Source organism: Haliotis rubra, unplaced genomic scaffold (genome assembly GCF_003918875.1).
Source record: "Haliotis rubra isolate DU_JTF1 unplaced genomic scaffold, ASM391887v1 Scf40, whole genome shotgun sequence".
NCBI lineage: Eukaryota > Metazoa > Mollusca > Gastropoda > Lepetellida > Haliotidae > Haliotis > Haliotis rubra.
Window position 1 is genome coordinate 316,766 of NW_025767080.1, and position 15,611 is coordinate 332,376.

Here is a 15,611-nt window from a genome sequence, read left to right on the forward strand (position 1 = left end):
ATACATATGTCTTGAAATATCAGACTCACCCATTGGGCATTTACATAATTCGTATAAGTGCACTTTGTCCGTTAACATGTATGTCATCCTAGAACTTCGTGGCTTACACAGATTCTTGATACTATGTATAGCAGAAGGCTATATATTTTAAGAAATCTTAAGACAAAGCTGAAGATAAAACAGGAACGACATGCATTCCAAACGTTCGAAGCCCTAAGAATTCGTAACTTCGATCGTAGCCAATGTGTTAAGTATGGGCTTAAGAAGTTCGTAGGGCTACGAACGTTTCCAGAATAGCTAGCCTGTGCATTATTTGTTATGTGGAATTGTCTTCAAATAACTGATAAAAAGAACAAACTGGAACAATCTAGACTTGTCAAAGAATTAGAATTAAATACGTCGTCTCTTTAACCGAATAACACGAAATCGTGTAGAACTAACACGATCTTTATCAGTGAGAGAAAAAAAAAAACCCATCTGGCCGGTGTTCGAGCGTTGTGAGATAGGAGTGGCCACTTTGTAGGAAGACTCTCGGACAATCCACTAGCCATGGGATCTCTCACCATTCTCTCCGTTCTAGCACTGGCAGGTAATTTCATACCACTCACAAATTTAATAGGCATTTTATAAGATAACGATTTCTTTATAAGATTTGAATCATTGTCTGACAAAGCTTGATCAACGATCGTCTATGTCAAGAAGCTAGTCATGACTGCTTGGGCTATATCAGGTAGTTTCAATTACACATCAAACATTGATTAATTAAATCATGCCCGAAGGCGATGACGTAATTGACGTTTATGTCATGTGAACGCCACAGTGATAAGGTTCGTATCCATGCCATGTACGGGTAATTTAACTGCAGGATTGTCTGTTTGGAGAGTATCTTGACACGTTTTCGGATAAAGATGACGAGAAAGGTCACACATTGTTCCTGTGCGGAACTACCCAGCAGTTACCGGTGTCTTTTTGTGTTCGGTATAACGCTCCGCTAGAAAGATATTTGACATATAACCAATGGGGTAATTCTTGAAGTAACAAAGGAACACACAGCCATTTTTCCTTGTAGGTACATTGGGACACTGAAATCGTGTGAGGTGGTGCTGGTAATGACGTAGATAATGGGGAAATATAACCATTTCTTCGTTCTGGGCTCATATTCCATGATTATGGTAAAAGAAATAGCTAGTCGTTAAATGCTACTCGCAACTTCCCCATAACTGTCTTAAAATGACACCGTGTGACCCAAATATATGCCTTTTTTCTTGGAAGGGACGTCTTACATAGCTTTTGCTGACTTGTTTTGTTCTGTGATGATCCATATACACGTTCACGTTACTGACCACTGGCTGGCCTCCAACAGGCCTGATCACCCAACACAGGTCAATATGAACTGATATTCCTGATCATGGTGTTGTGTTTCCAAGCATGTAATGGCAGGTAACTCTGTTGTGTATATACCCCGCATGTATTCCGTGCTGGATTGGATTGCCCTGAGTCAGTTTACTCCTGTATGGTCAGTTATGACTGTAGTCACCGGTTTACCTGGTCCAGATTCAGTATGTCACCCTGACGAACGTGGAATATTAATTCCTGGTTTAAACAAATCCACTTACTCATCAATATGACCCGTGAAGATCCGGGTTAGAATTGATCTTCAGTAACCCATGTCGTAAGAGGCGACTAACGGGATCGGGTGGTCAGGCTCGCTGACTTGGTTGACACATGTCATCGTATACCATTTGCGTAGATCGATGCTCATGCTGTTGATCACTGGATTGTCTGGTCCAGACTCGATTATTTACAGACCGCCGCAATATAGTTGGAATATTGCTGAGTGCGGCGTAAAACTACTCACTCACTCACTCACTCACTGACTAGGATGTATGTTTCCATGTTTACTTGTAGCTTGTGCCTCAGCCCTCACTAGGATGTATGTTTACATGTTTACTTGTAGCTTGTGCCTCGGCTCTCAGCAAGAGGGAGGCGTGTGCCACAGTAGCGGACTGTTCAAGGATTACTGTGTGTGGAACAGCAGGGTCACTGATCTGCGACAACGGCCTGTGTACCTGCACCAACGCTTGCGACCCCGACCAAGACCTCGGTAACAAGCGAACCTACAATTGAAACTGCGTGCGTGCGTGAGTGCGTGCGTGTGAAAGGGTAGGGGGGATACCACAGCCATGCATCAAACTCATATGGAATTCCGGGTTGGACGACGTTCTTGGCAACGTCATCCGAGCCGGCTAAATTGACGACTTCGTACACGACGTGTAATCGCAAATCTACTGTTTGCGACATATTGATCACACTATCCCTGAAGCATATATTTTCAACCACTTCAATGCAAGGTCCAAGACAGTTGATAAATGAGGTTTATCTACAAAACATTAGCACGAACAAACACATGCATAAGGACTTCTACACGTCGTCGATATTGTTCTTGTAGTTCCGGTGTTCGCCAACTATATACATATTGAAATAGACGTATCTACTAGCCTGTCTCACAGTCCCTGAACCATATTATTTTCCTCCCGCTCAGCCCTTTCTACACTGCTAAAGCCTATATGAAGCAAGTCGGCAGGTTCAGGTCCTTAATCTCCCTTCTTATTGGCGCTCGTTTTTAAATTTGAAAGAAATTGTCTGTTTCTATCAAAATTCTATATATTCAGAGACTAAGCGTTAGTCTAACGCGTCTACGTTTATGCTGACTGTTGTCCTATTTTGCCAAATCATACTAAAGATCCTAAATTACACGACATACTTATGTGTCAGGGATTAAGTTGTGAATGAATTTTCTTCTCTCTAATTCGGAAAAATCGATATTTATCGCTTAAGAAGATGTAACATGATTCGTGGGCTAAACCCTGATTGAATTATTGTTCCATATCTAATTTCCACACTCCAATTGAATGGGTCGATGAAGTGGAATTTTAAATACTTCAATTTGATGGTCTTTTACAGGTAGGGACGGTGGTGTAGCCTAGTGGTTAAAACGTTCACTCGTCACACCGAAGATCTGGGTTCGATTCCCAACATGGGCGCAATGTGTGAAGCCCATTTCTGGTGTGCCCTGTCGTAATATTGCTTGAATATTGCTAAACGCGGCGTTAAACTAAAACTCACTCACTTTTGCATTGAATGTCCCAAACGGCGGTATGGCGACATAGCAAAGGTCGGACCGTAAGCCATAATTGTTTGCTTTCTATCAAAATTATATATATCCAGATACTAAGCGGTAGTCTAAAATACATACATATATGCTGACCGTTGACCTATTCTGCCAAATCATACCTCAGAGCCTAAATTACTAAAAAAGTATTACCTATTGAATGCATTAAGTATTGAATGGAATAAGTATTCAATGGATTTTGTTCGAATTCGGATAAATCTATACATATATCGCTTTTGCCATTTTATATATGTTCCATGGCTAATTACCCTACTCCGATCGTCTCGACCTCTGAATGGGTCTATGAAGTTGTAATTTCAAAGATTTTGAATTGATGTCAACAAATTATATATGGTATGATAATGTAACAAGGTTCGAACTGTAAGCCACATCCTTAAGGCTACCCTTGCGCGATGGAGTGATAGTATTCAAAGAATGTGGTTTTGAAATGCTTAAATAAACTTATCTAACACAGACAAATGGCCTTCACGTTTACGATTTGTTTGTTTTTTTCGCAGCCCAATGCACTGACCGTAACGAATGTCTGACACGTTTCTTGGGTGGGGACATCACGTGCAACTGTGCAAGACCATGGCAATCCTTCCACTGTATCGACGACTACTGCCACTGTGGATATCCAGCGTAGGCTCAACCAACTCGAACAGTTTCGATTGCGATTCGAATGATACGACACGTAAATAAGCTTCCAATAAAGTTATTTTCTGTGGGGACCGCCTCCGTGGTGTAGTGGTTAGAGCGTCCGCCCGGAGAGCGGAGGGTCGCGGGTTCAATCCCCGACCGCGTCATACCAAAGACGTTAAAATATGGTACTTGTTGGTCCCTGTCCCTGGCGTTCGGCATTAATGGGTACAACGGACTGGTCGGCTCGGAGTCAGTATAATGTGTCTGAGTGGGGTATTCATGCTTCACTGCGGCATTGTATCTCAGTGGGCTAGCACTATAAAACCAGCTTCAGTCTGGGCTAGTACAAGCAGCCGCACCTAAACCTACACGCATGCACGTCGTCATATGAGCGAAATATTCTCAAGCACGACGTTAAACCCAATTTCACCTCACCTCGCCTATTTTCTGTGGGACGTTTCTGATACAACATGATGTAACGTCACATTCCAATCGGGGCTGTGATAGCCAATTGGTCTGAGGTTTTAATTACAAGAAAATTGAGATAACTACCTTTGATTATCGAGAATGATGTTACGATAAAATATAATGTTATTGTTTCGCCTTTATGTGGTGTTTATTAAACTTAAGCATTTGCTTTCATTTCAGGTCTGGGAATTAATACATAACACGCTTGACGTATTTGTTGTATGAATATGTCGATAAATGATAATTGTCCTACAACGTGTTGTATTTTAAAGCAGGGAGCGGTTAGATAGTTCACTCAGTGGTATAGTCACGACATACGTGATGTCGGGTTTCATACACCGGGCTACCTACAACTGTGAGGTCATCAACAACTGTACCATAAACAGCATAACTGTAGGTCGCTGGAAGTCATTTGCTGTTATCAATTATTTTCCCAAAGGCACCACTATCGCCACACACGGAGAATATAAAACCCACATATTGTATTACACATGTACACGCTCGCACACGCACGCACGCACACACACACACACACACACACACACACACACACACACACACACACACACACACACACACACCAAACACACAAAAAACACACACACACAAAAACACACACACACAAATACACACATACATATGTCTTGAAATATCAGACTCACCCATTGGGCATTTACATAATTCGTATAAGTGCACTTTGTCCATTAACATGTATGTCATCCTAGAACTTCGTGGCTTACACAGATTCTTGATACTATGTATAGCAGAAGATTATATATTTTAAGAAATCTTAAGACAAAGTTGATGATAAAACAGGAACGACATGCATTACAGCACAAACCAGGTTACGACACTGTGACAGCGATTCGCCTACATTAATATATTTGGACAATCATCTAGGGTTCTAGAGCGTTGGGAGATAGGAGTGTTCCCTACACCTTCTGTGAAGGAATTCTGTATTCTCCCACAAGTAGGCTTGTATGAGACCTCTAGGCAATTATCTCCGATCTATCTCTCCGTACATAACATCACGGTCTGCATGTACAATAGATCTTGACACAGATATATATGTTGGCCTATTTGTTATTGTGCTGAAAGCTCTGCCATTGTATAACTCCTCAAGGTGAATTTAATGCCGCGAACAGATCATTTTGGAGATATGGACCACAGATGCTTTCATCTAGTGACAATCGGGTATGTTTATGTCGAGTAAATCATTTCAACTTTCCACGTGAACCGCAATCACGAATAATGACACGTGACCAAAATATGTCATAGTGGAGTTCCCTTTCTGCAGACGACACCACTATTCGAAGTACCAGTTGCACGCATGACATATCTGTTCAAAGAGCTAGCGATGCTAATACCGTTATATAAGCCTTGTTGTTGGACTGGTTCTAGGATGTGGTGGCGGTGGTGGTGTGTGGTCCTGTGCATGGAGCTCAGGTCACAAATCAGTTGAAGATAAGCAAGGTTGGGCGCCGAGAGTCCTTGGATGGGTGACCGTGTTTGGCAGCTTGACTCCTGAGAGTTTCCAGTACTTTCTACACGTCGGAAACAGTTCCAGTTGACACCGTTAAACAATAGACTGACAGAACTGATGTAGGCAGACACATGAAGAAAACAACTGAACACGGACATGCTTTTATTGATTCTTGCAGGTTCGTGTGTAAATGCTCTGACAGTGCAGCAGTTAGGGGAAGATATATAATTGTATAAAATACGTGTTAAATGATTATGTTTGGAGATGCATAGCTTTTCCATTGAAAGACTGGATATTGGAACAAGTTGGTATTTTGATATGCACTTATATACTGAAAGGCCTTAAAAAACGCAACATTTACTCTGTCCTGTATCTGTGTTGTTACTGTATCTTTGCAAACTTCCTTTCGAAGTATGTGTTGCGTTTCTATAGTGTTTGAGTATATCAAGCGCCGGTGAACTGAGTGTCTGTTAGCTTTTGATCAAAATAAAGTATGAATAGCACACACTATATAAGCAGAGTTACCCATACCATGTCTGTGTATAGTTCGGATGTGACAGCAACAGACAGTTGCCAATGTTGGTTTTATATACAGAATATACTGTTTTGGTTATATTCTATGAGAGCTTCGTACAATATTTTTCATAAACGTGTGTCGTCATGTGATCATATTACAGAATCACGTAATTCAGTGTTTCTCTTTTTCGGTGGTTTTAAAGTGTACTGGTGGGCCCATGGATTTGTTATAAAATAGTATTCATCAAATCATATTTACGTGGTTTATCATGCATGAAAGCATGAGTTGTACACCAGTTTCGAGATTTGGGTTGTTTCTTTACATTTTACCCTTCATACTCGTAATATGAAAATAGCGTTATTTGCCAGGTTCGTGTGTATGATTAGTAATAGGAGCATGAAACGTTGAAGAGAAATGATCTTGAAGCGAAGTGTTTCACGTTTGAAATCGGAAGTTCAGAATTAATACAATACCAATAAAACAATTTATCTTAGAAAGGTAACAACAACATGGAGGAGCATGTAATCAATATGTCTTGCCAGTAAAAAATATTTTTTAGGAAATCAACTTAAATTAAACTAAACCGACGAAATTTAATTTTTTTTAAAAATGTTTGGCTTAAGTTCATATCAGGAGATCACGCTTGGTTACCTTTTTACCAGATCATATGTGCTAGTTGTTATGTGATAAACATTACTTATCGTCACCAACTTTAGTAATGAATCCATTTTGGGGATGATTGCAGTTACATACACGCTCACTTCCATTTATTGTGCCTTCAGAGAAGTTAGTGAGTTAAGTTTCACGCCGCCTCTAGCAATATTCCAGCAATCTCACGGCGAGGGACACCAGAAGTGTTCTTCACACACTGTACCCATGTGGGGAATTCAACCAGGTTTTTCGGCGTTAAGAGAAGTGAATGAACTGTATATGGCTATATCACAGGTATATCATACTGTATATGGTTATATTACAGGTATATCACGTTGTATATAGCTATATTACAACCTGAGGTATATCATGTCGTATATAGCTACATTACAGCTGTATAGTGGTCGTGGAGAGATAATATATAAATACTGCAGTTAAATGTGTAAAAATGTTCCAAGGACGACATAAGTGCAGGTTGTGTAATAGTTTAAGAGCGTTGCTTTGTGTTACGCATCAATTAGTTTTAGGTGAATTTGGGATTATGTAGAATCTAGACCAAACTGCTTAGGGTGAAGCGAGGCATGTTTAATGTGTGGTAGTAATGGTGTTAGTTCAAAGAGTTGCCTACTATGATAATCTCATTTATGAGTATTGAGGGAATATTGAGGTACGTGTCTTGAACTGGCTTCGGGGTACTTGGTTTAATCCTCAAAGCGATCTTACGACATATCTAAAGTGACCTTCTCACTTTAACATTCAGTAACAAATCTGTGTCGGTATTACGTCAATCGGTACAAAGTGATATTTGACCGATTAGTCGTAACATTAAGTTGTCGTAACAGTGACACTCACTTACGACATGTCGTTATCTGGTACAACCTTGACGCCTGTTGCATGTTTTATCCAGAATGACAGCACACAGATTCCGAACCCGAGAATGTCATCTTTCTGGGCGAAACTTTTCCACGGAACGACATCTGCCGTAAAGCCTTCAAGGAACCGCGAATGTTATACGCTGTCTCCATACCATATTCCGACTCGGGGGAGCCACTGGGCTTCACACGCCAGCGAGTCTTGGCGGCGGAAGTCCCTTCTCGATCAAGACCGGAGGTTACTGGGGTCAAGTCTTTGGACACCTTTACTCGCTTCGGAGACGGTGTTGTACTCGGGATCCGTTTCTGAGGAGGTAGTTTCCACATCACACCGACTCTTTCAACTTTGCTCCTGCCTGAGGAAAAGGTCGGTCTCTTCCATGCAATCGGCTCACTCCTAAAACTTTTCGCAGAGCCTGACTTCGAGTCTTTTTCCGACTTCTTTTCGTCACTTGGATCATTATGAAAGCACTGAGCACTCCAGGACACAGATAAACCCTTCTTCCCCCGACAATGTTCTGTTTCATTCTGTTCCCTCGTTCTATCTTTCAAAGGCAATGTCACAGTTTCATAATCGATGAGAGTGTTCGAAAAAGGAAGGTCGTCTGCTCCTCTTAGAAGGCGGGAAGTGCCATATTTGTTCACAGGACGGAACACTCCATCTTTCTTCATCATTCTCACACTGTCTTCATCAAAGGAGGAGGAATAGCTAATCACGGAGCTGCCCCGACCTCTGGGGAAGTCATCAAACTTTATCTTCTCCTTAGCAACAGGAGGACCCTGATTTTCTGTCTCTTTTCTTTCACCCTGGCAGCTCTGCGGTAAAAATCTCTCTGCCTCAGCTGCCCAACATATGAGTCTGGACTGAAGCTTCTCCTGTTTCCTACGACTCCATTCTGCATGTTTCTTTACCTGCTGCTGACGACGAATCTTTTCGTACACATCATCATCCAATCCGTCATTTGTCTGTGTGAGATGGAACACATTGTCTCTGCTATTCTTCTTCTGGAGGACTTTCCTCGTTGAACATTCTGTCGGGAAGTGTTTCTTGAGTTTAGCAGTCAAACTGTTTCCGAGAAGGTTTTGTTCGCCAATGCGGTCTTCTTTCACGAGTGAGGGAAGTTTGTTATCGGTGTTTTTCACCGGGGACTGGCAGGACTTGTTTTCTACATCGGAGTCCTTGTGACTGCCCCTGATGGGAATGCTTGGGCGTTTCATGATCCCTTTAATCCCCGCCATTGTAGAGTCATTTATTCCAGAAACCTGAAAACAAAAATAAATATCAAATTTACTGTTTAGATTAAGTTTAATGTTATTCTGATTATTTGTCCCAAAGTATGCACTACAGGATACCTGGAAACCCTGGGGAACACACACATAACATGAGCCAGCAACGCCATTTAGTGAATGTGGTGAACAGTCGTAACTTCCCGGAGTGGCATTTTAGAAGCTGGTATGATGAACGGGAACGATTTTTGTGGATAGACAACTTCTTCATTGCATTGGATGCGACGTTTGGGTGTAGATGCTAACACCGTTATCAAGCAAGTGGTACACAACGTTACGCACAAGGAGAATATATACATGAAGGATATTTGAGTTTATGCAATAAACGAGGTTGATGCACAGTGTGATGACATTACTAATAGGTCATATATAGAGGTTGATGTACAGTGTGATGACATTACTAATAGGTCATATATAGAGGTTGATGTACAGTGTGATGACATTACTAATAGGTCATATATAGAGGTTGATGTACAGTGTGATGACATTACTAATAGGTCATATATAGAGGTTGGTGTACAGTGTGATGACATTACTAATAGGTCATATATAGAAGATGATGTACAGTGTGATGACATTACTAATAGGTCATATATAGAGGTTGATGTACAGTGTGATGACATTACTAATAGGTCATATATAGAGGTTGGTGTACAGTGTGATGACATTACTAATAGGTCATATATAGAGGTTGGTGTACAGTGTGATGACATTACTAATAGGTCATATATAGAGGTTGGTGTACAGTGTGATGACATTACTAATAGGTCATATATAGAGGTTGATGTACAGCGTGATGCCATTACTAATAGGTCATATATAGAGGTTGGTGTACAGTGTGATGACATTACTAATAGGTCATATATAGAGGTTGGTGTACAGTGTGATGACATTACTAATAGGTCATATATAGAGGTTGATGTACAGCGTGATGCCATTACTAATAGGTCATATATAGAGGTTGGTGTACAGTGTGATGACATTACTAATAGGTCATATATAGAGGTTGATGTACAGTGTGATGACATTACTAATAGGTCATATATAGAGTCCTTAAGGGTGTTATTTCAATCGGGATCGTGAGACACAGAATATGATTTTACTGCCATAAGACATAAAAAGACATTTTAAGACATGAAAAATAGATTTTTTGATAAACCATGGTGACATATACTATTTTACTGGTATTTTCGGGAAAGAAATATTGTCAATCATGAAAACAGAAAATGAAGGCAGTGTAATTGACCATAAATAGTGAGTTAGTACATTGAACATTGTATCCATGTTGGGAATCGAACCCAGGCCTTCACAAGAGAGCGGTGGTATTTTAACCAACTGGCTACACTACTGCCTGAGAACGCTCTCGCGAATAATCAACAGTGTTTGTAAATACAAAAATGTTCTTGGAGACAAACTTGTTTTCTTTGTAACCTTATTTAACCAAACAAGTCCGAGCATGAAGCATGTTAAGCCAATATCTTTATTGTTTTGTTGTGAACATAAAATACGCTGAAACATATCGACAACAGATGCATCACAACAGCCAGTAGCATTATTGACTGAGCCTATTGTACAACGTAGACAAGAATAATAACAAGCATCGTAAATCGGGAAATACGATACAATGTTATTTCACGCTTTATAAAGAATGATAATGGCCGTTTCAGACCGAGTAAGATCACAGGAACTAGCCAGGCGGGCGCACACTTAAACAACACACAGAATGCAGCGCAGAAATCAGTCACGGTTTTTGAAACATACGCTTGTCAATAGCGTGTCTATTTCGTGTAAGAAGACATGACAGGTGAGATAGCTTATCAGGCAAATGGTTTCGCGGATCTCTTTTCAGACAGATGGCTTGATCGCATTCGCCTGTTTATAGTCATGTATCAATAGATTGCAATCGGTGTTGGATGGTGTGTTTATGACACGCAGGATTAATTACATTGTCGTGTCTTGGGGGGGCTGAGATTTGAAGTCGGTAAGTCGGTGAGAAACACAGGTAACTGAGACAGTGTAACCTCACCAGCGCCTAAAACTTGCGGGTACACGCACGCACGCGCACACACACGTGTAGGCACTGTAGTCTGCACCGCCGCTGTTTCGCTGTACAGAGGTTGGGTCCCACGGGCGCCTCAGAGACCTGGTTCGAATCCCATTTGGCACAGATTATGTCTTTTATCAGCGCCATACCCTCGCACGTTTCGCCGTGATATTCCTGGAATGCTGATCAAAGCGGCATTAAATTCCGCTCAGTCACTGTGGAGGATCTGCAAAGGGGCAGTGAATGAACACACGGGGCTAAACTTCACACCTTAAGTAGAAAGAAAGAGGCTTATTTCCACAGAACATGCACCTGTCTTGAAACTTGCTTACATAAGGGTTTGTGTTAAGCCTTAATAACACTGACATTTGGCCCCTAGTTTGAACGCAACAACGCTAAGTCTTGTTGCATACAGTCCACGTGTGGAGTGTGCTTTAACTGCCCGTGTGCTGTTCCCTTTACCTCCCGCCACGTTTATAGTGTTACTATGCCGTCTTCACGATTGTAGTACAAACGTAGCTTAGACTGAAATGAGGGATTAAGCTGTGCAAATATTAACACTTGACGCCATAAATCAGTCATTGTCGATAACGGGTTTGAAAAATGACATTCACAAGTTGTAATTTCTAAGACGGGTGTCGCTATCTGAAATGTGTGATTGTCGATCATCGCGCCCGTCACTCAGTCCATGTAAAAGGTCGCCTATCTCTCTGCGGGGGGTATGTCTGGCCTGTAAGTATCAATATGTCACTGACAGCAATTACCTGTGCGAGCGATACACATTTCATCCACATACAGTATGAGGCAGTTGGAAAATCTATACACCCATAGTTTTATATAATGTATATACCGACAAGAAATATACTTGCTATATACTATCTTGATTGAACATTTGTATAGCGAATATATGCTGCTGCGCAACCATTTCTTAATCAATAGAAGCAGAACGCAGGTAATTTCAGTGCATATGTCAAATGACCGATGAGTGAATGTTTGTATTTGTCTATTTGATTATTAGGAAAACTGGCGCAACTCGTTGATAACAACTTCCGGTGTATTGTACTGTCAAATCACTCCAGCCTGAGCATGGTGTGAGAATCTACACGCATTAAACCAGACCGTTTTATCCATGACGTTGAATGTCATCCCATTTACTCACCAGTTTCCAGAATACCAGTCAAACAGTCAAAGAAAACGGAGAAATAGACATTCAAAATTATACTTATTAATAATCTCCACTACAATGTTTCATATAGATACACGTGAACCGCATGTGAGATGACATAAAAAAACCCATTTTGTAGCAGGGTCAGTCTGTAAATTATGTAAACCCCGAGAAAGACTGACAGGAGCGGTCTACAATACATGTAGAATCCAACGGCGGGCAGTGAACATAAGGACGCACAGAACGATTTAAACAGCTCGACGTCAGTAGGACGTCAGGCCAAGACCTCAAAGGTTAAGCATAAAACAAATATTTATTATCGGAAAAAGCATTAAGGTATTTTAAGACGTTCTAAACAGTTACAGAACATTCTAGACATCAGGTTTGTTGCTTTACGCCGCATTCAGCAATAATAATCTACATGGTGGCGGTCTGTCAATAATTGTGTCAGGACAACACTATCCAGTGATTGGCATCATGAGCTTAGATGTACACAATTTGGATACGATGTCACGCATGAACCAAGTCAGCGACCCTGAACACCCGATCGGTTGGTGATGACACTCATGGGTTGCTGAAGACCCTTTCTAACGCGGATCTTCAAGGGGGAGACATCAGTGTTATGCTATTTCGACACAACATTGACACACGTGTTATATTTACAAAGAGAGTTTACATGACAGATATAGGTAAGTGTTAACATCTAATGGCCTGACATATGATAAAACTCCACATGGACGTCGACATTGTGTGTATCTGTGTCGCAGCTGTGGCTTTCACAGATTACGTTCCCGTTACTCCACAACCCCGCTAATCTCAGCCCTTGTATTTAGAACACCCAGGATTCCGACTATTTACTGGTAAACTCGTCAATCAGAAAATGATGATTAGGGCGTGTACAAAGGCAAAATCATTATGCTTATAGTAACTTTAACCTGACATATATTGCTTAAAAGGCGTTAAATACACGGCCACGAGTGTGACAAGCTAACAACTGCTGTACTAGGGTGTCTGGACTATAATTCACTGTCCATGCTACGCTAATGTGATCTTCAATGGAGGGTAGCATGATAGGGCTGTAAGACCCCCAGGCTGTAAGCTACGACATAGGCAGGGGACATATTCCCCTACAGACAGCATGTTCGTATATAGCAACTAGGTCACATGGTGAGCTGTCAACTGGAGTTGCCCTTTCAAACTGATTAAATCTCTAGCATTTGTGTTTTTCTACATAAACTTCTATACATACGTTATTGCGGCATTAATTCGTCAAAAGTATTAGGAACCTGAACTGCCTTCAATCAACAGATTACTAACACTGATGTTCATATTTTATTTGTTAATTGAGTGAATCAATCATTTTCAAATTGTCTGAAAATTTATATAGGAATATTGTGGAGGACAATTTCTATATTATTTCTATAATATTTCTATATTATTATTATTATATTATATTTCTATATACATACACAATGTGTCAAGGCCGTTTTGTGCCTTCATTATGATAATTATGATGATGGAGAGAAAAAAAGCCCCGAAACGATGTTCATGTACAATACACAAGTTGTAATCTACAACACTCCTGTCCAAATTCATATCCATATCGTCAGTTAAAAACGACTGGTTGACTTTAAACACTGACTGCAACATACACTTAGTTTCGCCTGTTTTTGCACGTGAAATAACTTGAAAACAAAGATTGCTTACACAAGTAAAAACGGACAGGTAACACAGAAACAAAACTAGACACACATCACTACATAGCTATGAATATGACACATAAAAACAAGACAAAAATGACATTAACAAAATGAGAAATGACTGCACGTAATCACCACGAAATAAAATATGCAGATATACAAGGCTTACCCACGAACTGACCCCCTCCTTGGCCAAGAACGTATCCCTACAGGTTAATCAGACCCCTGCACGCCTAACGGTGAGGCGAGATTCTCTGAAGACACGTCTCACGTGGGTAACTCCCGACCCATGCATAGCAACCGACACAGGGACCTCTGCAGTAACGGGACGTGAACTCTGACTACCGTAAAACCCCGTGTCCCGTGTAGAGTAGCGGGCCCTTGAGTTAAACAGACAGGGAGTATAAACTGTGTTGTAAATCATCCTTTTATTTCGTGGTGATTACGTGCAGTCATTTCTCATTTTGTTAATGTCATTTTTGTCTTGTTTTTATGTGTCATATTCATAGCCATGTAGTGATGTGTGTCTAGTTTTGTTTCTGTGTAACCTGTCCCATTTTACTTGTGTAAGCAATCTTTGTTTTCAAGTTTCGATCTGTCCAGTTGTTAAGTTTTTACTTTCTCTTGCCCCGCAGTTTATTTGCTGTAATTCATCAGTCGCAAGAGTATCTGTGCATATTCAAAGGATGTTGTTGTTGTTGTTATTGTGTTAGGTGCTTTTGAGGTCGCCTTCGCCGGTTGGCATGTCGGCAGACCTATCCCTCCTTGGGATGCATGGGGTGTCCCTCCTTGGGACTCGTGGGGCAAGAGAAAGTAAAAACTTAACAACTGGACAGATCGAAACAGTCGGCAAAACACAATTGTGATGTCTGTATTGAATACGCCCCCTTGGAAGAAACATTGTATTTTATTATATTATTTGCCTTCATCAACCATCAACTTATTTTGTCCTGGTGAAAAACCGTACAAATGATAAAATCATAACTATATCAGCTTTATATTAGTGAATGATATTACAGTAATACACGATGGCTGTTAGCCGTACAATCAATACAATTAATGTGTACATAACCGTATATATATACTGTTTGTGTAGTTAACCTCGTGACTAAATTCATATCACATATTCCGATTTTCTTTACTACTCACCAAATACTGTGGAGTTACCGGTAAGACTCTCCGTTATCTCTGCTTGTTCTAAGAGTCGACTAAATGAAGACCGTGCATCTACCATTGTACTGCATTGCAGGTTACATGGACTGTATGCCATTAACATACATGTAACTGGTGTCGCAAGTTGTACTACTCGGGTTTTCTTCACCTCTTTTGAGTAGTATATATGTAGCCTATAAAGTTAGTACATTCATTACGTGTTACATCCAGCTGGGCATATAATATAGGTAAATACGGTAGGATTATTCGGCCAAAGCAAAGTGTGCCTCGAGCGTCTTAAAGCAGTATTGATCTTTAAAATAGCCTCCGGTTTAACTTAATAGGCTCATGTGTTAATTGTTATCCACATGCTGCACGGTAACGCAGTAATACCGGAATCACAATACTGCCTTGCAAGACGCCGACAAAAATCGATCCAATCACCAACTGATTTTACT

The 15,611-nt window shown here is 40.7% G+C and overlaps 2 protein-coding genes across 2 annotated transcripts; one reads left to right on the plus strand and one right to left on the minus strand.

Moving 5' to 3' along the window:
- Positions 1-468: 468 nt before the first annotated feature.
- On the plus strand, positions 469-4,534 carry LOC124287438. Its single transcript, XM_046723990.1, has 4 exons — positions 469-589; positions 1,958-2,104; positions 3,691-3,866; positions 4,463-4,534. The coding sequence occupies exons 1-3, from the start codon at positions 550-552 to the stop codon at positions 3,816-3,818; spliced, it is 315 nt and encodes a 104-aa protein (XP_046579946.1). The 5' UTR covers positions 469-549; the 3' UTR covers positions 3,819-3,866; positions 4,463-4,534.
- A 1,376-nt stretch (positions 4,535-5,910) lies between these two features.
- LOC124287442 lies at positions 5,911-14,251 on the minus strand. The gene is made up of 2 exons (XM_046723993.1): positions 14,171-14,251; positions 5,911-9,068 (listed from the first exon to the last, which is right to left on the minus strand). Exon 2 carries the CDS (start codon positions 9,042-9,044, stop codon positions 7,833-7,835), a length of 1,212 nt encoding a protein of 403 aa, XP_046579949.1. The 5' UTR covers positions 9,045-9,068; positions 14,171-14,251; the 3' UTR covers positions 5,911-7,832.
- Between the last annotated feature and the right edge of the window lie 1,360 nt (positions 14,252-15,611).

Bases quoted from the DNA above. Each gene is read 5' to 3' on its own strand.
- LOC124287438 (XM_046723990.1), top strand. From the start codon at position 550: ATGGGATCTCTCACCATTCTCTCCGTTCTAGCACTGGCAG. The intron at 590-1,957 runs GTAATTTCATAC...GTTTACTTGTAG, and splicing joins CTCCGTTCTAGCACTGGCAG to CTTGTGCCTCGGCTCTCAGC. The intron at 2,105-3,690 runs GTAACAAGCGAA...TTTTTTTCGCAG, and splicing joins CGACCCCGACCAAGACCTCG to CCCAATGCACTGACCGTAAC.
- LOC124287442 (XM_046723993.1), bottom strand. From the start codon at position 9,044: ATGGCGGGGATTAAAGGGATCATGAAACGCCCAAGCATTCCCATCAGG.